At 38.0% G+C, this 22,677-nt stretch overlaps 1 protein-coding gene across 2 annotated transcripts in view; it reads right to left on the bottom strand.

Moving 5' to 3' along the window:
• zmp:0000001082 (integrin alpha-M) overlaps positions 1 to 21,979 on the bottom strand; it is a 39,952-nt gene extending 17,973 nt beyond the window's left edge. For both annotated transcript variants that reach the window (XM_028595915.1, XM_028595922.1), the window contains exons 1-18: positions 21,891 to 21,979; positions 19,847 to 19,964; positions 16,076 to 16,167; positions 14,964 to 15,031; positions 14,744 to 14,858; positions 14,473 to 14,603; positions 14,232 to 14,374; positions 13,870 to 14,020; positions 13,427 to 13,568; positions 13,238 to 13,311; positions 11,944 to 12,061; positions 10,160 to 10,302; positions 8,287 to 8,433; positions 7,977 to 8,174; positions 7,049 to 7,179; positions 5,798 to 5,955; positions 5,536 to 5,702; positions 4,447 to 4,563 (exon numbers count right to left, since the gene is read on the bottom strand). In XM_028595915.1, the coding sequence (XP_028451716.1) occupies positions 4,447 to 4,563; positions 5,536 to 5,702; positions 5,798 to 5,955; positions 7,049 to 7,179; positions 7,977 to 8,174; positions 8,287 to 8,433; positions 10,160 to 10,302; positions 11,944 to 12,061; positions 13,238 to 13,311; positions 13,427 to 13,568; positions 13,870 to 14,020; positions 14,232 to 14,374; positions 14,473 to 14,603; positions 14,744 to 14,858; positions 14,964 to 15,031; positions 16,076 to 16,167; positions 19,847 to 19,964; positions 21,891 to 21,948 (2,271 nt within the window). In that variant the 5' untranslated portion in view covers positions 21,949 to 21,979. The remainder of the gene's footprint in view (positions 1 to 4,446; positions 4,564 to 5,535; positions 5,703 to 5,797; positions 5,956 to 7,048; positions 7,180 to 7,976; positions 8,175 to 8,286; positions 8,434 to 10,159; positions 10,303 to 11,943; positions 12,062 to 13,237; positions 13,312 to 13,426; positions 13,569 to 13,869; positions 14,021 to 14,231; positions 14,375 to 14,472; positions 14,604 to 14,743; positions 14,859 to 14,963; positions 15,032 to 16,075; positions 16,168 to 19,846; positions 19,965 to 21,890) is intronic.
• Between the last annotated feature and the right edge of the window lie 698 nt (positions 21,980 to 22,677).

The following is a 22,677-nucleotide window of genomic DNA, read 5'->3' as shown; positions in this document are numbered from 1 at the left end:
AAGAACATGTTGGTTGCTTACAAATGTCTTGTTCAGCGTTCTGCCAACCAAGCTAGCAAGCTAACGTTACCACTAGCGTTAGCTGGTAATTTAATTAATAGTTTGCCTATTTTCTGCGTAATGGCTGCAGTTCCCTGGAGCTCCATGTTTACATGCCAGTAAATCTCCACTGGATAACTCGCTTCAGAAGGGTTAAAAATGTTTAACTTTCCCTCTTTAGCATTAAGCTTAGCGCAGCACCATTGCCGCCATAAACAACACTGACATCCTCCCCAGCTCCACCCTCTCATCCAAAAATCGTTATATCCAGTTTAAAGAAAGAAGATGGCGACGACCAAATTACCAAACTCTAGGCTTTAAAACAGTAGTCCACAAACCAATGAGTGACGTCTCAGCTGCCATTCCCACTATTTTCACAGTTATATAGTAATTGGTTCCAGATGGTGATGATGATGATTTGACTGAATCATAACAGGAATAACCTGACAAGCTAATTTGCACTTTCCATCCACCACCACAATTAATGCGCACTGTTCAAGTAAAATAAATTTGTAGTGCAACCTGAAGCTAGATGTAGGCTATCAATCCAACAACAAAATAAAGTCACTTTCAGGACGAATACAAAAATAAAAACTTAAAGTAACAGAGCAAGTGCAAAAAGAGTAGCGTCTATTTGCTTTTTTGTACAGTAGTACAATAATGAATACGTTCTTGTTTAACATTCAAGCTCTTCTCCCTTTAATCTTACAGTAAAATATAGCTGCAAGCAGCAATGAGGGAGCCAAGCTGTACACTAGCAGGAATGGTGTTGCCATGGCATGAGCAAGCACTCACAGCAACTTTGATGAAAAATGGATAAAGAATGGCTGAGATATCAGCTCATTTACGTAAATCAAAGCGTTGCTGAGATATGAGCTCACTTTCTTTAGTACAGCGCCCCTAGAGGTCAAATGACACCACTTTCCTTGCACGTCCTCACAATCAGCTACCATGTCAAGTTTGGACTTCATACATCGAAATGTTGCTGAGATATGAGCTCACTTCCTGTGATTATAGCGCCCCCATAGTGGTCAAAAGACTCCAAATTGATTGTGCGTCCGCAGGATGCGGTCCCAAATCCATGTACCAAGTTTGGATTGGATACGTGAAAGCATGGCTGAGATATGAGCTCATTTCCTGTAACTCTAGCACCCCCTAGTGGTCAAAGGTCACCAAATTGATTGTGTGTCCTCAAAATGGGGTCCCAAGTCCATATACTAAGTTTGGTTTCTATATGTAAAAGCATTGCTGAGATATGAGCCTACTTCCTGTGATTATAGCGCCCCCAGTGGTCAAAAGACTCCAAATTTATTGTGCTTCCTCAGGATAGGGTCCCAAGTCCAAGTACCAAGGTTGGTTTTGATATGTGAAAGCATTGCTGAGATATGAGCCTACTTCCTGTGATTATAGCACCCCCATAGTGGTCAAAAGTCACCTGTTTGGTGGCTTTGCCGTCGATTCTGATTGGCTGTGACGGGCAAACTCTTTCGAATATCAATATGCAATGGAATAACTTTTGTGAGGCATGGTCTGAAGATCATCTGTGCCAAGTTTCGTGAAAATCAGACCAATTTTGTGACTTTTTAGTGTTTTTGATCAAATCCAATATGGCGGAAGGTCCAACACGTCGGATATTGACATCTTGGGGTGCGTTGAGTTCGGCGTCATCCAAGGATTCCAACTATATCTCGATGTTCAAAATCGGGCATACGGTTCAAAAGTTAATCGCATAGATGCAACACCAACTTTGACCCATTGGTGGCGCTAGACTGCCTGTGGTGCAGACCTAAAACTTGGTGAAATGAATTATGGGACTGTCCCGAATTAATGTGCCAAATTTCACAACTTTTTACTGTACGGTTCTATGGGCTGCCATAGACTCCCATGGCAGAGGAAAGATAATAATAACAAAAGGTAGAATCACTAATGGTGCCTCGCAGCTTCGCTGCTTGGCCCCCAAAAAAGTGCAATTTTAGCAACATATGAAATCAGATGTATCAAATAAATCCAACATAAGGCAAGTTGCAGAGTGTTTAATATAACGGTCTGTAATCGATTGGGTCACTCATGATGATGGTAAACCAAAAAAATAACACTGCCGACTGACTGATGTTAAGTCATAGCGGGGCATTAAAACGAATCAACGGACTAACGTACCATTGGGCTACTACTGGGAACACACTCCATGTCACTATGATGATAATCGCACATGCTTGGGAGACTGTGCACGTTGTGTCTGAACCTGGCCCGGCCCGACACATTAACTGGAATTATGAACCCGAGCTCGATTTAAATTGAAGACAGTGCTGCAGAGGGGGGAGACACGGTGTAGCACAGTTGACCTCACACTCAAGTCAGTGCAGGACATATACCCAGAGCTATGGGAGAAGCTGGAGATGCATAGTTTTCTCCCCACCCAATTAGGCTAATAAAGTCATGATTAAAAAAACACAAATACTTGATCAAGAGAAGAGAATCTAAACTCTACTTGGAAGGGAAAGGGACAAAAAGGTGAGCAGAACTTATGGTGTTTTGCTGCTGTTATCCTGACTCGGGGATGCATTTTACAAAGTCTGCAGACTACCACGTTGTTGTTGGAATTAAGAGTAAAACACTCCCACACTTTAGAAAACCGTGTGTGAGCCTTTTTCTCAACGTGTTGTTGAACTTGCAAGGAACCCATACTGCAAAACGATGTTGCTGGAGGCAGCCAGTTATTTTTAGATTTCTACGCGTGACGCGTCGGTGCAAATTATTTGTGTCGACGCATTTATGTAATTGATTACGTCGACTATGTCGACGAATCATCCCAGCCCTAGCCTCAACAACCATTGGCTGGATTGCTGTGAAATGTTCATCAGCCATCAGTTTTCAGTTTGTCCAATATTTTGGTGTATGAACAAATACATGCAAAACTAACATGGTAAATATTATACCTGCTAAACATCAGCCTGGCTACAGACTCAAGTAAAAAGTAATCCATGTGGTACTGAAGTGTAGCCAAAAGCTAATTCCATGATGACAAAAAAATGTACGATACTAGTGCTTTTCTGGCTAGCATGGTAAAAATGTCACTGTTTTGGTTCATTCAGATCATTAGTTACAAATTTGTTAGTCTCGCTTTGCCAGACCATCCACGCGCTGCCGAGCAGAGGAGGGTCTGGCTAGTCCACACAGCACTCTGGGATGGGAGAAAAACTTGCTATGGTTTATTTGCATTGCTTTTAACCAATCACAATCATCATGGGCGGTGCTAAGCGCCGGACGGAGCCGCTGCAAAATATTCCTGCGAGAGAAAACTCAGATTGGACAGATAGTCTAGCTAGCTGTCTGGATTGACCAAGGGGGTAAGCTTCGCTTCAGAACGCGAACCTCCCATGGCGCCATTTTGTTGCTACAAAGCGATCACCTCTTGTTAGCATTACACTGACCGCCATTTTTTTTTTTACGTCACTTGACTGCGAATAACTTTACATCTGAAGCGTTTAAAGACTCTATTTGTCCATTGTTTATTTCTAAAGAAATACGACAATGTATAAAAGGCTCCATTACCTTGTACCTCACGTTATGGCTCCGTAGCAGACGTTTTTGTAAAAATAAGCTAACGATTGTGTCATAACCAAGTGACTTACTGTCGCACAGTAGAGGAATTACCGTATAGTACAGGAGAAGCTTGCATGCAGTTTCGACTTACATTAGCTGTTTAGGTTTAATTACTAATGATAACTAGCATGTTAGTTAGCAATAATTAGCCTGTGCTTATGTTATCTCCTTACATATACCTACACTCTCCGTCTCTGTAAGATTGGAAATGATTGAGATTTCTCTTGTCACAGCTACCAGAAGACTTACAACTTTCAGACACGTTGCTCACGTCACATTTACGTTGTCTCTGTCAGTTGGAGGCTGCGCAGTAAAGCAAGAGATCACCGGAAAAGTGCTTCTAATAGCCTTCACTGGTCTCCGTCCAGAGCAACGGGGTCTATTGGTCCATTATATACTGTCTATGGGATTTACCCTGCAGAGATCTGAGGAGCAGTTAACCATAGTCCTCATAAATCCACCGGAGTTTAAAATTCCCAAAAAAAAGAAAGCGGAAGGAAACCTCATGCAGCAACGGAGCAGTCCCGGAAGTGGAACGTCAAGGATATAGACACAAATTTGTCCTCAAGACAGTCTTTGCTATCAAAGGTAAATCCCCACTTGGAAAAATGGGACACCAGACAAATCAACAAAAGGGAACATCACATATTTAAAACAGAAAACCATTTCACATCCTAGTGGATTTGCCATCTGTAGTAGTGTGCAGAATTTTTATCTTTTTCTTTATGTGTACACTGATGTCTTATACATTTAATTGGACACATGTAAACAGAAAAGCAGTGTGACTCATGTCACTGTACATACCTGAACAACAGTCTGCGTTTTGCTGTCCATGTCCAGGACAGCATTTGCGCTCTCACTGTCAACTTGAAAAAAGTTTAGTTTGATGATGATGGGCAATAATGTGTCTTTCACACATTTCTGCAAGAAAAAAAAGAAGAGTCATCTGCATGTTGTTGAAGCGAAGAATTTTGGTAATGAAGTTAAATAATGAGTCTTTTACATTTTAAATGTATCTTTTACAAGATACATTTCTGATAATGTGACAGATAAAGGTGTTGCTACATGGGCAGGTGAAAGATTTAAGCATTTTTTATTTTTATGTTATAACAAGCATGTAAGTTTGAATGGAAATCATCAGAAAATGTTCTTGTCTTTGAAGACACAATTGAACACAGTTAGGAAGAATCTATAGCAGGGGTCTTCAACTTTTTTTACATTAAGAAAGAGAGACGGAGCAGGTACCCCCGACTACATATTGTATTAAATTGAGTTGAATATTAAAATGGGCCTACAATACCGTGTAGGGTTGCCTAAAGCCTTTGGACTTACCTTTTTTATGGTGCATTCAATACTAAGCTATTAAAATAATAATTATTGACATGATAACATGATGTATAAAATATATATATATATATATATATATATACACCATGTTTTAATGTAAACAGACATGTCGCACAGTGAATCCTTAAAGCCTAACTGTATCTGTGGATTGCTAATAATATTTTGGACTCATGTTTGTATATTTCCATACATATTAACTTTTGAAACAAATAAATAAAGATTAAGCAATGACTTGGGGCCCCCCTGCAGTAACTGAGGACCCCCTAAAGGTCCGGACACCCTGTTGAAGATCTCTGATCTATACCATACAGATCGCTTAGAACACATGCCACATTTTGGGTAATGGCCCATAACTGTTACATTATTTTAACCGATAAAAGTGAATCAATATACTTGGCATGCTGTGTAAAACTTTCTTGGCTTTAAAGTGGGTTGTGTGTGTTAATAGGGGTATAAAGACATGGATAATATTTATAGATGCAAAGATGGTACGATAGCCTCTCATAGTTAAAGAGTATATGACAATTAATGAATGAATATCCATACTGGCATGTAGATGGAGAAGTTGAAGCAGGTGTCTGCATCCCTCAGCTCGTAGGTTGAGGTGATATTCCTTGCTTTCTTGTCGGTTTGACTGAAGAAACCTCGATACATTTGTCTATTGGGATCCACATTGAGTGTGTACGAGATGTTCAGTCCTAGGTCCATTGCCGCTGCAAAGCCATACAGCAGGATTCAAATAACTCATTGATACGGTGTGTAGTATCCACAGCTGTTAATAATTAACATTGTTGGGCTAGGTCCGTACCTGCTTTGCCCTTTGTTTTTTCGACCATTTCAAAGCAGGCTTGTAAGGTAACCATTGGTAAATGTGCATCAGTGTTATCAAGGCAGTCAATTGTTTCAGTGCTTAACTCCTTAGGTTGAAAAGAGAGACGTGACTTGACATTAAAAACGGGCCTGGACCTGAAAGACATTCATCAAAATGGAAAAAAAAATAATTGATGATTAGACTTTGCACAGAACCTTTCTATAGGACGATTATATACTAATGCATGAACCCCAGTCTGAGATTTTTTATTTTAGTAGCTTATACAGGACATTCTCCTTCACTCGGACAATAATAACAGTCCTTACACCTGATTGGTTGAAAACACTGCTTAATAGGCTGTTACTGGTCCTTTTGATGGCAGCTATTCAGGAAACATTACATTTCACCCAACCTTTATTATGGAATCACTTTGTGAAACATTTGAGAAAAAAATGTGTTATGCCTTTGTTTATTATCACATTTGTGTTCTAGTTTCTGTAACATCTAGTTTATGTTTTCTTGAGTGTCAGAAGTCGGTGAGTTGCTTCATGTAGACACTTATCATCAGTGTTGGGAAAGTTCACTTTCTACAAGAACTAGTTCAAAGTTCAGTTCACAAATTTTAAAATGAACTAGTTCATAGTTCTTTTTTTCCATATGTTGCCGCGAGCTACTATTTTTCAAAATTATTGCCACAGCCCATATAGAACCACAGACGGCAATTATTTTATCAGTTTTAACACTGAAACTATTCGTCAGATTTCATCTTCATATCCAATCAGTTCAACGTGCCGTTTCAGGTTTTCTGTGGATGGGACTGAAGTGCGGATTTTCTTTTTGAAAGCCAGCCGGCAAAGTTTGCCCAGAAATGTAAGATTTTTCCCATCCTCACCGACCTTGTCATAAAACTGGTTTAAATGATCATACGACCCCTCCATGCTGCTGTCGCCTCCATGCTGCTTTTTGTTTTGATGACGCATGCGGCGGTGAGACACTGTTGGCTGGTGTTGCCAGATTGGGTGTTTTTTCCGCTACATATTAAGGCCTGTTTACGGTGTGTTTTAGCCGGGTTTTGGCCTGGAAGTCTCTATAGAAATCTGGCACCCTATTGGATGAAGTCAGGCAATGTGTTCCACTCTTTTGTTGTGAAGACTGAGCATTGAGATGAAATCTGGCTTTTAGAGGCGAGTAGTTAGCACTTGTACATACTTAACAACATACAGTACATAACGTACACAGTATCCATACCTTAAGACAACAGCAGTGCCCTGTGAGCCAACCACAATATCTGGGAGTCCGTCCTGCCCAAGATCAATGTCCCCAGCAATGGCCTGTCCAAAGAATCTCAGCCCAGACATTATTTCCTGTCCCATGATTCTCTGGAATAACAGAGATTGCACATTTGAAACCGTGTATGATTTGCACACATATTTGAATGTGCTCATTATAGAGGAAGTGTTGTCAAATGCAGCATGTTTAGTTATTTTGGTAGATTTCCAGGTTAAACTAAATATCAAAATCATTGGAAAATACCCTGATGGTAATATTATCCTCTACGAAATAACAATAACAAGCCATGATTGCAAGCTAATTTAAGTCTGATCTATTATTATTATTTATTACATTTATATAGCGCTTTATCATAGACACTCAAAGCGCATTTGGGGGGAGGTGGGGAGGGGACTGTTCTCTAACACCACTAACGTGTAGCACCCACCCGGGTGATGCACGGCAGCAATACAACGCCTTACGGCGCCAGACGCCAGAACGCTCACCACACATCAGCTAGTTAGGGAGGGGGAGGGGAACATATTTTTAGTGGTGGGGGAAACCGGAGAAGCCACATGCAGACACGGGGAGAACATGCAAACTCCAAACAGAAAGGCCTGGATTTGAACCCAGAACCTTCTTGCTGTGAGGCCACAGCACTAACCACTGGGCCACCGTGCTGCCCAAACAAACATATTTGTCAAACATATTTTTTGTTTAACATTAAAATGTATTTCACGTCACATTTTACATCCTTAGACAGACAGTAGAGATGAAACGCCTGCTCCCAGCATAGTGACCACTCACCCAATATGTGTCTGTTTTCTTCATGGGACCACTTTCTCTCATTCCCCCAAAAATACAACAAAACTAGAACAAGATATGTGTCAGGTTTTCTCTGTCTTACCTGGCTGAAAGTGCTGCGTATCCCTCTGTGTCTGTCACCAAGGTAGATGTAGACCGCCCCCCTGTTATCATCCTGAAGGGGGGCTCCAACAGCAAAGTCTCGGAGCCCATCCCCATTCAGATCTGCAAGACTTGATATGGTGGTGCCAAATCTCCCCATGGATGGTGCACTCACGTTCAGTTTACTTTCCAGTTTCAACTGTGGGAAAGAAGAACATACGTTCATAGAGTAAAAAAATGAATTCATGAATTAGCTCCCAGTAACCTCACTTAAACTCCAACACTGTTTCTGAGTCTTTATCTAAGCCCACCTCATCAGTCAGTGTGTAGATGTATATCTGGCCTTCTTTCTTCTCCTGAGGCTGGTAAAACAGTGGAGCTCCTACCAGCAGGAAATCAGTGTTACCGTCTGAGTTGACATCTACTGAGCACAACTCTGCACCAAAGTAGGAACCGATCTGAAAAGCAAAGTTTATATCATTTAACCCTCCTGTTTTCCTCGAGTCAAATTTGAACCATTTTCAAAAAGTTTCTATATAAAAATAAATTGGGTTTTCTTTCAACCAAATTGTCAAAAAAAATAACGTGTATGGTTCCATAAAACCATTACTCTTCACAGGTAGAATAAATGATCAGTTCACTACTCTCAATGGGTTTGGGTGCGTTATTCAATTTTATAGCATTGGAGAAATGTTGATAAAAAAAACGTTGAAAAAAGTGACAAAAATGTCAGAAAACGCTTCAAAAACGTGGGGAAAAAAACTCAAAAGTGCAGAAGAAATTGACAAAAACATTGGAAAAGTGTCAAAGAAAGAACGTTGAAAAAAAAAGTTTTCATTTAAAATTTTGACCTAGAAAAACAAAAAGTTGCATGGTGGACGGGAAGATATCACAAGGGTTAAGTTAAAAAGTGACAACAAATTTTGAAAAGCCTACATGTATACAAGTAAGTGAGTGTAAATGTGTATTGTGCTTCGAACAACTTGTTTCATTTACTCATTTTCTCACAGTTTTTCTAAAAGCAAAACTCGGAGCCAGTGAAAGGAAGTGCTCTAGTTTCCTCTCTGTACCCGCAGAAATAATGTGCCTTCGCACATAAAAGTGACAACAGGGAACTACGTGCGGAAAACAGCAATTGTGCTACAAGCTGGTGCAATGCATCTCTCCTTGTTCTTATACAAGGTTAATGTTTAATTGTGCATTCAACCTGTTTAAATACAATTACATAACATTACATACAGCATTTGACATCTTTAAATGCATTTTATCAATGGTTAGCATGGTTTCTTTGAGGTAAAACTACAGTCATGGCCAAGGAGCCTCTTCCAAGAAGCATGTTAATTTAGTTTTCTGAGTCACTTTGCAAAGTCACAACTATAGTATTTTTACAGGACATGTTAATGTTAGGGTTTCCTGGGTTTTACTGAGCAACGTTCTCTCAAAGGTTAAAAACAAACCTGCCTCTTGGATGTAAATTCATGAGAAATGACCTAAAAAGGATAGACACTGAGAATATTGGTGGTATAAAAAAAGGCAATGGCAGATTGAAGTTTAAATATGCTAAACACAGCACCAATAAAGCAAAAAATAAATAAAATATTCTTGTTTTTGAATATGTATGATAAATTAGATTACCTTACCCTGTTGTCCCCAGGTCAAATTTCACCCGTTTTCAAAATAGTTTTTATTTCAGAAATATCGGTTTCTTTCAACCAAGTTTCCCACAAATAACATGGATGGTTCCATACAGCGTTTGTAGCAAGTCCAATGAAGGATCAGATCATTTTAATAATTTTTGGGGTGTTTTATTCAATTTTATATCTTTTGAAAACATTTTTTAATGGTTTCAAAACAGTATCCTGACTAAACTTTGACATATACCAGTCTGTGATCCACTCAACATACTCTGCTCTTAACTATTAGTCACAATTCATTCATTCATAATTTTGGCTTTTTTAAAACTAAATGAGGTAGAATTCGATACAAATGAGGTTTGTTGATCAAGAATTGCAAAAAGAAGTGTAAAACTAAACAAGTTGGGGTTAGTGGTGTATATAGCTTACTGGTGGTACTAAAGAAAAAGCATTGGAAAAAAGTCACAAAAACAGTTTTTAAAAAGCGACAAATAAAGTGTTAATTTTCACTAATTTCATTAAAAAAAACTTTCTTAAGACCGTAACCAACCTGTGTCCCATTTATTCTTTGGGTTGTGGTCCAGTTTGTGCCATCATGTGTGAAAAGTACGACCTGTCCTGTGTGCTCAAATCTCGGTGCACCCGTGAAATATAAAGAAGCATTATTCTTCTCTCCAACAGCAATTGAGTACCCTGCAGTGTCAGGCACATAGGATATAATATGTTACAAGTTCACTCGCGTCAAAGAGGTTACAATAGTATAGGAGTTAAAATGCAGTGAAACATGATTTCAGTTTCTAAAATGATTTTCTTTTTTAAGAAACCTAATGCTTTGTGTCTTAGTAAAAAGGGTTGCAGATATACATTCACTCAGTTTATGATCCCATCCTATCTGTTTGCTACATTTACAATATAGCAAGAGTTCTCTTTCTTCTGTGAGTATGAGGGAAGGTAGGGGGGGTCTTGTGCAGAGGTGGGTAGAGTAGCCACAAATTGTACTCAAGTAAAAGTACTGTTACTTCAGAATAATATGACTCAAGTAAAAGTAAAAAGTAGTCATCCAAATAATTACTTGAGTAAGAGTAAAAAAGTACTTGGTGAAAAAACTACTCAAGTACTGAGTGACTGTTGTGTAACGTCTGATTTATTTTTTAACATAAGCATTCAATCAGACGGACAAAAATACTAATAATAATAACTAATAATCATCTTTAGGCAAATTATAGTTCATCCAATCAATTAAATAAATTAAAATTAATTAATTAATTACAAAATAGCTTAAATTAAAATAATCCAGGTAAATTCAAGTACTTAAAAATAAAATCAATAAAATAATACATAAAAAATAAATAAGCACAAGCAACACAAATTTCCAAACCTTTATACTTTTTTTACCAGTCTCTACATGCAGAACTAGAACAAGGTAATGTAGCTGCTGTTTGACACTTTTACTACGGTAAACATGCTTTCAATATGAGACCAGAGGCCTGTACTACGAAGCAAGATTTGGGGTTAATGAGGTAACTTCAGGTTCAACCCAGGGTTTTCTGTATTACATATCGGCTGTTTCTCGGCTTCAGCGGTTTGAATTATGTTTTTTATTTTTTTTATTTGCTTGGTTGCAACTGAAATAAAAGGCTAAAGCAACGGCAGTTTATGGAAAGCACAAGTGTAATTATGGTCAGATCTTGTGCCTGACTGATGAGAAAGTGATATTGATAAGAGTAGTGCGCATCTACAGTGTCGGCTATTTTTCTTTTGCCAGCTGTCCTCCTGTTTTAGGAAGCAGCGATAGTATTGCGTTTTGTAAAACCGAGTCTGTGTTCTTCATATTTTTGTAGAATTATAGTTTGCTCTTCTTATGTAAAATATGTGGCTATTGCTCATGTTGTTCAAACATCACCTCTTGTATGTGAACACGCGCCGCTGGATTGGGAAACCCTGGGTTGATTGAACTAGTTGATAACCACCGTCATGACACAGCTTTTAGCGTTTATCGAATGATTATTGAACGTATTCGGATGAGATAATGTATGCTTATGATAAATGTATGTTTACTGTATGTTCATTGTGTGTTTATGTGCGATGCGTCGCCATTTTTGTTTTCTTGACTGCCCAAGACGAATTTCTCCTATAGGAGACAATAAGGCGTATCTCATCTTATCTTAATAAATATTTGAGATTGGAAACTGATAGAGGTCATTTATTGAGGCATATGTTTTTCGCCAAGCATCACCTACAATAAAAATAAAAACATCTCAAGCCAAAAATCATTATTTTTTAATAAAAAAGCAGATCATATGAAAAAAAAAAGACATAGCTTTTTTTTATTACCCATGTAGGAGTCCATTGGCATGTCAGGATCTTCAATTTGTGTTTCTTTTTGTTCATGACGTTCTTGGAGAGAACCACGCCAGCTGTTTGATCCCACTGAACCCAGAATCAAGGTATCCTGGGGACAGAAATGTTCAGGTCTAGTCAGTAGTAGCAGTAGTTATGTTGGAAGCAGATCAACTGCAAAAGACAAAATCTTTGAACAGACATCTAAAAATCAAGATCAGAAACAGAGATCAAATAAGCAGAAACCATTTTGTCGCCATTGTAAAATAAAATGTAAATATTAAATGCATTAGTCTGTTGACATCCAATTGTTAACCCTTTAATGGCCCCACCCAGAAAAAACAGGAGTCCTCTGTCAACAAGCTTGCAAGCATTTTGTCAATTAAAGTAAAAGAATGTTTAGTTACACACACTATTTATGGATAGTATCATTGTTTAATTGCCTGCTTAAAAAGTAAAACATTTTACAGCAAACATTTTTATTTCAAGACAAATAAATGGGAATATTATAACATAAAAATCTGCATGACATCTGCATTTGAACATTCATGTGCAAGCACAACCATTGCATGGTTAAGAGCTATGCAATGTATTCACACACTCACACTCAATCTCCACATAGTAGTAGTTTTTATTGCTACCCTTTTCCAATAAATAAGTTCTACTGTTGCATTTCAGGGATAGTAGCTGCTCAAGGTTCGTTGCCAATACATGTGTGATTTCATATGAAAAATCTGGGACCTGTATTATCAGAACTCACTTGTGTTACTATGAGTATTTTTTGTTTAGTTTTCTATTTTTTTTAATTTATTTTTTGTTTTTTTGTTTTTGATATGTATAAGGGGCCATCTGGGACATTATTCACTATTAGCATTTCAGTTATGTGTGTGTGTGAGGTTTAAGTATAGTATGTGAGAATATACCTTTTCACCAGTGTGTATTAAAGCATCTTAGTAGAGTGTGTGAAAGCATTTCACATGTATGTGTGTGAGGTAATTGTGAATAATGTCCGAGATGGCCACTCATACTGGGCTTTCTGAAGGTGGTTATTGTATTTGTTTGGCAGTTGAGTTCAAATATTAACAATATTTGCGCAGCATCGCTTACTGCACCTTTAAAATGACTTAATTCATATTTTATGAAACTGTTGTTACACATATTTCTGTCTAGAGATACTGTTTATCTGTACCTGTATGTATGAATGTTAGCAAGCACTGTGATGGTTGAATAGTTATGGATAAAACCGATTTTGAATGTGTCCAGATTTTGTCTTTTTGACTGTACTCACTTTGTAGAAGACAGCACTGAATCCACTCTGAGACATTTCATTAGTCATTTCTCCTGCCCGAGCCACTTTGGAGCCTTAAATATAAAGACATTAGCAGTTAATGTTGCTATGGCAGATGTACAGCAAGAAAATAACATTGATTTTTGTAACATTATCGTGCAAAGAAGTGAAAAACCATTTCAACATCACCTTCCATTGTAAAGATCTTTTTTTGAAAGTTTTCCAGTATTCCCGTGAGTCCGTCATAGTTCTCAATTTTGAAGGCATATTTTTCTGTTGGTTCTGAAGCAATGCCCCTAAATTTATCCAAGTTTGCCAGTTTCCCTCCTACCTGAAACCAGAATGTTGCTTGAAATTATATTCCTTGGTACAGTCTCAGAATCCGATGTCAGCAAGATAAAGATTACAGTTTGTACAATCTTTGACTCAAAACTGAAATCAGTTCCTGTTCATTCTTCTCATGCTGGTAAAAATACATAAACTATTGTTTATGTATGAGTGTGTATCATATGCATAGCAATGAACAAAACAATTGGTTCCTGAGGTGTACAACATGTTACTATTTTAGCTAAATAAATATATTTATCAAGGAGAAAGAATAATGAAACATGGTATATCACAACACAGCTTACCCCAATGACAAAGCGAATAATGTTGTTGTCATCATATCTTTTGATAGTCTTCTGATAGTCTGAATCACTGGGATCTCCATCTGTGATTAGTACCAGAACTTTAGTTGCATCAGCAGAGGCACCTGCTTTTTGGTTCTCAAAGATTTCTTCACTGAGAAAAAATGTTAAAGTATTAAAAAAGGCTTAATCTATAATTGAACACGTAGGCCTATTACTTAAACAAATAAGATACACATTATCTTTTAGTTGTACTACTACTACTATACTATAGTAAGTTCTTGCATGTTTTTCCCCTGCTGTAATTCTAACATCATTCAGTTGTTAGAGTTTGAGAACTGTTTGTGTAATGTAACTGAACTTACAACACAAATTTGAGGGCTCCGTGTGTGTTGGTGAGAGTCCTCATATGGCGTTCGTTCCTAAGTTTTTCGAGATAGCTCCCCTTTTGATATTCATTGAAGTCAAAAACTTTCTTGTAATTTGTGGAGAACTGAACTGCTGCAAACTGAAAAACACAGACAATTCAAATCAGTATTTGACATTATGGGTATATAATTTAACAAAAAAATGTTACCAACACTTGTGTTGCAGTAGCACAGTGACCTTGATTGATGAGTTCTTAAGGTTGTTGATAATATCCACTATGAAATCTTTGTTTTTGTTGAACTCTGCTTCGGTCATACTCCCTGATCCATCAAATAGAAAGACAAGGTCCACTGTCTTTTTTTCACATTCTGAAGGAAATCACAGATTTAAACTTTGTAAAGAATGTTTAGTCAGGACTAAAACTTTGAGAATAATATTTTACCTCAGAAAGGACAATATGGTATAATCACAGAGTGGGAAAAGTTTACACTCTCTAAATGTCTGTTACCTTGGAAAGCCGGACTGAAAGAGGAAATTGGCTCAAGATGATCTGTGATGTTGTAGCACACGCTGTTCATATAGGAGTTCCCATAACATTCATGGACTAGACTTGGACTGCAAACCTAGATCATAACATATGATGGGGGAAAAAAAGGCATTCATCATATTGGTTTGTTTTGCTCAGAATTTGAGAAAGTGTATTTCATTGATCTTTGTCATTGTCTTACAGTGAACTGGGAGCGTTTGGAGTCCTCAGCTATTGACAGGCCAAAGTGCTTAACTGGTATTTTTGTGTCTGTTGGAGAAAAGAGCGACAGTGGCATTTGATTATTCCTCTAAAAAATACATTAAGCTTTTTAACTATATTACAAAGTGTTCCCATTTAACATTTCATATTTCTACATGGTTTGGAACTGTACTTTTTCTGTTTTTAATTGTGTGATTCATTCATGTAACATTGACTTAAAGGGTTTTTTCAACCTGGACCCTATTTTCCTATGTTTTTGTGTCTTAAGTGACTGATGGGAACAACAATCTTTGACATTGGTCAAGTAATAAGCAAGATAGCTGTAGTCGGTAGCAGCGCGGCTTGTATTTAAGTTCACAGAAGTGCTTGTTTTGCCACTGACTCAGATTAGTATTCTAAGTGTCTGACAAAATTATGGAAAGGATTTCTAAGAAGGTCGACCTGTTTTTTCTTAAATATAAAAACATCTGCGAAAATGCGTTCGCTAAAGCCACCAGACTCCATGTAAATAAACAGTAATTTTAGCATTGTAAATTGCACTTCATTCAAAGTCAACAGAAACAAAATAAAACTATGAAAGCCGTTTTGGGTCGTCTTTCCAATTTTCCAACAATCACAACTCTAGTTTTGGTTGAAATGAACACATAGTTTACCGATTTACATGTGAAAATATGTTGGCTTATACACGCTAAAAGCATCGCTATTTTAAATGGAGTCTGGTGGGTTTAGTGCTAGCGACCACAGAGCTGTTTTTGGCTAAACAGAAAAGTCTTAAAGATGTTTTAAAAAGGTCTATCTCTGTAGGGATCCTTTCCATAATGTTGTCAGACACTTAAAATAATAATCTGAACCTTTCAGTGGCAAAAAAAGCACTTTTAGTGGACCACATTAACAATGCACATTTGCCCCATAGGGTTACATTGCAGCCCGGTCTGTGACTGCCGGTTACAGCTTTCACGCTTAATACTGGACCAATTTCAAAGATTGTTGTTCCTATCAGTCACTTGCACACAAATACATGGGAAAATAGGGTCCAGTTTAAAAAAACAAAAAACAAAACGAAATTACCCTTTAAAAAACATGTTTATATACCTTCAGGGTTGAAGCACTTGGTGGTTTGGATTTGGTCCGGTTTGCATATTCCCCCAGATCCATTTAGCTGCAACGGTGCAGTAACGATTATTCTGTGGATGACGTCAACCATTTTAGTGGCCAGGCAGGCTGACATGAGCAGCACAGTTTTAAACTGAAGGAAAACATACTAGGCCCTTTCTTGCACCCGGCGCTGCGTGGCGCAAAGCCCGACGCAAGTGTCTTTGCTATTTTAAGACCGTCCAGTGCCCATGTTGTTTAAATAGCAAATGCACCTGCGCCCATGTTTGCGCCCATGGGCGTGTTGGGATCCGTTCCAGAAAGCAGGTTTAGTGAAAAGTCTGAGTTTGTTAACCCTGAGATGAGGGAAACTCTGGGGTTTTCTGTTTCAGAAAGAGAGGGAACTTAACCTCAGGGTCAGTTACTATGTTAACTGAGCCTGTGAACCTAACCTGGTCGGAAGCAGGTTTTCTTCAAGAAACCTCGAGTTGAACTGCTTTCTTGCTTTTTTAACGAAATGCATGTTCAAACCATAGACAGCAGGACCAAACTCGTTGTTTTTGCGCATGAGTATTTCCGCCGACCTGTTTGTTTGTGATTGTTACCAGGGTTCAAAATTAGCACCATCTATCAGCCAAATGCTGGTAAAATATGTAAGTGGCTAGTAGATTTGCTTTACTCACTAGCCAAAAAAACAATGGTAATCTATTGCGTGGCTGGTAAAATTTTAAAATGCGCTAACCATTTGGCTGGTGGACGAAAACGTTAATTTTGAACCCTGGTTGTTACCATGGTGAACCTCCTTCCTGAAACGGGCCCCATGGCCCTATTTCAGGTAGAAGATTTAACAAACTGAGTGTAACCCTGATGCAGCGGTTGCTGCTGCAACAGAGTGAGAATTGGTGTGAGAGAAAATAGCTGCTCGAGTCAATGCGTAAGCATTAACAGTGTATTAATTTCATATTTAATCACAGTTAACTTATAACTTAAAATAATATTACGGGTGAAAAAGGAATTGTATTACACCTATAATTTAATTTGGGTGCAATCCTGCGGGAGAAAAAGTAAACTATAGGCTATTAATCCCATTCTGAGGCTGCAGCACCATGATCATTAACAGAACTATAATTTATAATCATTTATTTCTTTTTAATGGCTCTCACTGGTTTGTGTCCAGGGAACACTACAAAAAACGCTTCAGAGCAAGTCACACTTTTCTGACAGCTCTGCATACAGTGGCTTTACTATTACAGTATGATCCGCTACACTGTTATAAAGAAAACTGCCGTTCGCAAAAAACGTAATGCGACAAAGAATCTGCTGGGATGTTAAAGCATGTCCACAATGGGTGACGTTAGTGATATGAGGACGGATAAGGTATCTACATATCTAAGGGACTGTGAAAAATGTGGAAATGAAAATAGATTAGTCGGGACTCAATATCATCTCCCGACGTAAACTCTCTGTGAAGTAATACAGATTTTTCATCAACGGGATCGTCGACAAAAGGACATGACATGTTTGAGAACATAACGTTTTATAATCTCCCTAACAATACGTTTTTTTATACATGGGTTTCTCGGCAACGTCATCACTGCTTGCGCACGCAACCGGAGGGCAGAAAGAAGACGTGTTTTGTGCATAGACAGTATATAATGGACCAATAGACCCCGTTGCTCTGGACGGAGACCAGTGAAGGCTATTAGAAGCGCTTTTCCGGTGATCTCTTGCTTTACTGCGCAGCCTCCAACTGACAGAGACAACGTAAATGTGACGTGAGCAACGTGTCTGAAAGTTGTAAGTCTTCTGGTAGCTGTGCCAAGAAAAATCTCAATCATTTCCAATCTTACAGAGACGGAGAGTGTAGGTATATGTAAGGAGAAACATAAGCACAGGCTAATTATTGCTAACTAACATGCTAGTTAACATTAGTAATTAAACCTAAACAGCTAATGGAAGTCCAAACTGCCTGCGAGCTTCTCCTGTACTATACGGTAATTCCTCTAATATGCGACAGTAAGTCACTTGGTTATGACACAATCGTTAGCCTATTTTTACAAAAACGTCTGCTACGGAGCCATAACGTGAGGTACAAGGTAATGGAGCCTTTTATACATTGTCGTGTTTCTTTAGAAATAAACAACGGACAAATAGAGTCTTTAAACGCTTCAGATGTAAAGTTATTCGCAGTCAAGTGACGTAAAAAAAAAAATGACGGTCAGTGTAATGCTAACAAGAGGTGATCGCTTTGTAGCAACAAAATGGCGCCATCGGAGGTTCGCGTTCTGAAGCGAAGCTTACCCCCCTCTATCCGCTGAGAGGTAATTACTACGTCACTTCCGGAGTCTTTAGCTGATGTCATTTAGCAACAGAAGGTGCTATACACATAAAACCAGCTGTTATAGAAAGCTCTGGACCTCAGCTATCATGTAGATATGGTCACCAAAGTTTATCCACCGTAAGCACTGTCAAATATGGTAATAAGCTATTTTCACCTATTTAACGATTCTATTTTTAAAATCTGATGACACCAGTGTGTTCCCCATCCCAGAAAAACCCCAGGGTGTATCCAAAATTCTACACTTCCAACTTCTACTTATGAGAAATATACCAATATATTTAAAAACTACAACCCCCACTATAGACACGTCCCAGAATCTGTTACAAAGCTTGAGCACTTGTAGTTCTTCCGGGGTGGGTGGGAGGACGTATTCGGCTCCTCTTTCTGCTGTCTGCCGTGAGTGGGCTTCATTCCGTTTCAGATTGATGTCGCCCGCCGGCCGGCCGAGCACACAATACATGAGACAAATACATTAAACTGTATTTTATTATTGATGCTATCTTTATTGTTTAACTCCTGAAATACAACGTTAGAAAAAAAAAAATATTACGAATATTATGTATTTGTATCTTTTCTATCCTCCCAGCGGTAATTACGACGTCACTTCCGGAGTCTTCAGCTGATTTCTTTTAAACGTTATTACGATGCATAACTTACTGGAACAAAACTGAGCAACGTTTTGTTGCTGGTGACAAAACTACTGATTATATATATGTATTAAATGGCTTGCTTATATTCTAATGTAGAATGCGGTCTGTTATTTTCTTGATAATGGACCGTTGCTAAGTATAACACACCGTTGCCATGCATAGCAGAGCGTTGCCATGGACGCAGTTCTGTTCCCTCCGGAGGAGAGCTATCAATAAATCCGCTAGAAGAAGATTGGCGTCGGGGTCCTGATCACCCCGTCGTTGTTGTATTCGCTATAACAACGCTCTACATTATCCCTTACGTACATTGAAGCGATACTGGCGTTATAGACCCGCCAAGGTCCAAACGCCCATGTTACGCCCAAAACACACCTATGAATTAATGAACACACTATGCACCCAGCGCATGGGCCCTTTTTTCCGCCGTAAAAATAGCAAAAGTAGATTTGGACACCCCCTAAACACACTTGCGTCATGCGCTTCATGTCGTGCACTTAGATTGTTAAAATAGGTTGCTATTGTAAGCAGGGAGTTAGAATGATCTTTAAGATGCATCAGAAAGATTACTGGCAGGATGCAACATTATTCAAGGTGATAAACCACAAAGTGTTGCTGCTTTTCACAGAAGCTTGAGATAAAGTAAACCGGAATTATCTTCCAATGACACATTAATTGCGAAAGGTAACCATGCATGGCTGACCAATTTAACTTTTAACAATTTTGACAAGTACAGTAACAATTAATATCAACTGCACCGCCAAGCTGCAAATGAAAACTCACCCTTTGTTTGTGCCATTCATGAACTGAAGCACTTTGTATCCAAAGAAATCATTTTGTTCACTAGTATAGACATCAGGAGTTGTCACATCAATGTTGAAAGCCAAAGATACCGGGATGGCTGCAATATGTGAAAAAAAGAACACATTTAAGTTTTGTAAGCCTTAATCTAAATAGTTAGCACCTAATTATATATATTACTAATAAATAATCAAAATTTGAGAAAAAAATAACATTACTGTTTTAGAAATAATGTCATGTTTTAAAGATGGGTTAATAATCTAGCACTACCAGGCATTAATCACTACAGTTGTTTTTCATGAACACTGTAAAACTTTTCACCATAGATTTACAGTAATATAATGGCAGCAGCTTCAACTACTGTCTATTTATAGTATGCATACTGTTTTTAAAGTTGAAGGCATTTTACTGTAAATAGACATAGTTTATTACTGTATTATTTTAATTTACAGTAATATACTGGCTGCAGTGTAATTCCTGCCTTTTTCTTTATTTTCCCCAAGATGCATTGGTATTAACAGTAAATACCTGTAATCTGTAACATGCGCACATAGTGCTGTAATATTATTATTTTCTTCCAGAATGCATTGCTATTTACAGTATGATCCTGTATAACATTAAAACGGTAAGATACTGTGAGATTTTAGCTGTAAATTAACATCAAAGGTTTACAGATTAAAGCAGCTAGAAGGATTTTTTATGAAACCGTCTCAATTGATAATAGTGCTTATATGACTTACATAAGCAAACAAAACCATGAGCAAGATGATTGGCTTTTTCTCTATAGTTATTCTTAATGCCTCTCCCCGGGTCTGATTCACTCAGACAAAATGATTCACGGCACACACACTGGAATTTTCTCAGGCAAGTTTCCCAGTAAATAATTTGTATGTTAGCCAGTTAAAAAGAATATATATATATTATATTAATATATATTTTGTGGTTGTGGCTGATACTAAGCCAGACAAAGAGAAAAAGAAAAGAACTGACTGAAGAACAAAAAAAAACTGTGAAGACCCTATTGAAACGGAAGGAATTATTTTTAAATGTTATTCTTCTGTGTTAAATGTGCATTTTAGCAGCTAAAGAGCCACATATTTCCCCCAAGAGTTGGTAAAGACCATAACAGAAATACATTTGCTACGTATCTGGTGTATGTATCAACAAGTTTTCCATAAAAACACTTATATGGTGATGTTTTCTCAATGTTATGCTGCCCCTAAAGGGCCAAAAATCTGTTCATGGTGACAAAAAAGTTGCAGTGTGTTCAGTTCTCTCTGTGTATTTTTTACAACATATTGTCAGGATTTAGAGAGACAGTTCACCTAAATCTCCCAAACAATTCCCCTTTAATACTAGTTGTATTGATAGTTTGTTTTGTTGTGCTGAAGTTTTGTAATATTCACCCTTGATTTTTTTTCCGCCACCCTACTACAGTTGAGGCAAATTAAAGTGTGTGCTGCTCAGAGAAATTAAAAACGGACACTTTTTGAAAAAATCAAAAGCAATTTGTTTCATTAAAAAAAAAAAACTGGTTCCTCTAAATAATCCCCAGACTTCTCAGTTTCTATTGCCACCGTTTCTTCTGTAAAAAGTATTTCTAGTTAAAACTGTTGGATTAAATGTTGTAATGAAACCTGAAACTGCATAAATAATTCACATTGCGCCTAGAATGAATTCGTGGTCTACCCTGTCTCACCATAGATTTCCTGGGCGTTTGCACACAGCACAGTTTCTTTACATGAAACTGAGGGTTGAAATTTAAAAGATAGATTATAATAAATACATCATGATCAAATCTGTATGGTGAACACTCAAGTAAAAAAAACATGTAATAGGGTTTTACAACTTTACAAAAAATGCAGTTATTGTTTCCCCTAAAAAATGAGCTCACACATCATCAAACATTTTGTAAGGGAAACTTTCACATATTTCCCCACACACATAAAGCATTCCTATGTTTCCTTTTTTAGATGAATATTCTCTCATAAATAACTCTACATGTAGCAAAAATATTAGCTCTTACCAACAGCCACCATTAAGGTGAGCAGGAAGATGCAACGCTGCCCATGCATCTTTCCCATCACTCTCCTCTCAGCGAACAGTGCTGCTGGTGTTTTTCGAAATGTGACTGTGCAATACTTCCTGTGTGCGTTTTAAATGAGGGTGTTTCCGTAACAGGTGGTTATGACACTTCTGCTCTCACTGCAATTCTCTCAGAAGAATGCAACTTTGCCCTCATGCTTAATCTTTTCTTAGGTTATTCGTAAAACCTTCATTTTGCCCTTTTATAGAAAATACTTTGGTTTAGGGAGAAAAAGTTTGCTGTCTCTAACCTCTAACAACTGAAGTTATTGTTACCACAGGCATCTCAGTGTAACTCAAACATACGAGCAAACACTCATAGCTGCAGACGTTTTTGTGGTTAGACAGTCTACTGGGTCAACAAAAAGAGGTTATGCTAAACAAGGGAGGAAGATATAGACACCCAAATGTTATGCACATTCAAGCTTATTGGTGGCAGGATTCAATTCACTGGGACATTTTCCCTTACATTTCTTTATTGTTTGTTCGTACCATATTTAACGTTAACATTAGCCTGGACCACATTTTGGGTAACCCCCACAACATGTATACACCATAATAAGAAAGATTTACTGAGAACAAGAATTGTATTGCTGTGACTGCTCCACTGTACTTGTTGTGCCTTGAAACAGTAGTTAGTAAAGTGAGAAACTTGTGACCAGTGCGCTCTGATAATTATACCTTCTCATAAATGTGGTGAAACTGGTTTATTCCAGTAGTGGAATAAG

This window comes from Perca flavescens, chromosome 2, assembly GCF_004354835.1.
Source record: "Perca flavescens isolate YP-PL-M2 chromosome 2, PFLA_1.0, whole genome shotgun sequence".
Classification (NCBI taxonomy): domain Eukaryota; kingdom Metazoa; phylum Chordata; class Actinopteri; order Perciformes; family Percidae; genus Perca; species Perca flavescens.
Note: the sequence above shows the minus strand (reverse complement) of the source record. Positions and strands in the feature narration are given on the sequence as shown.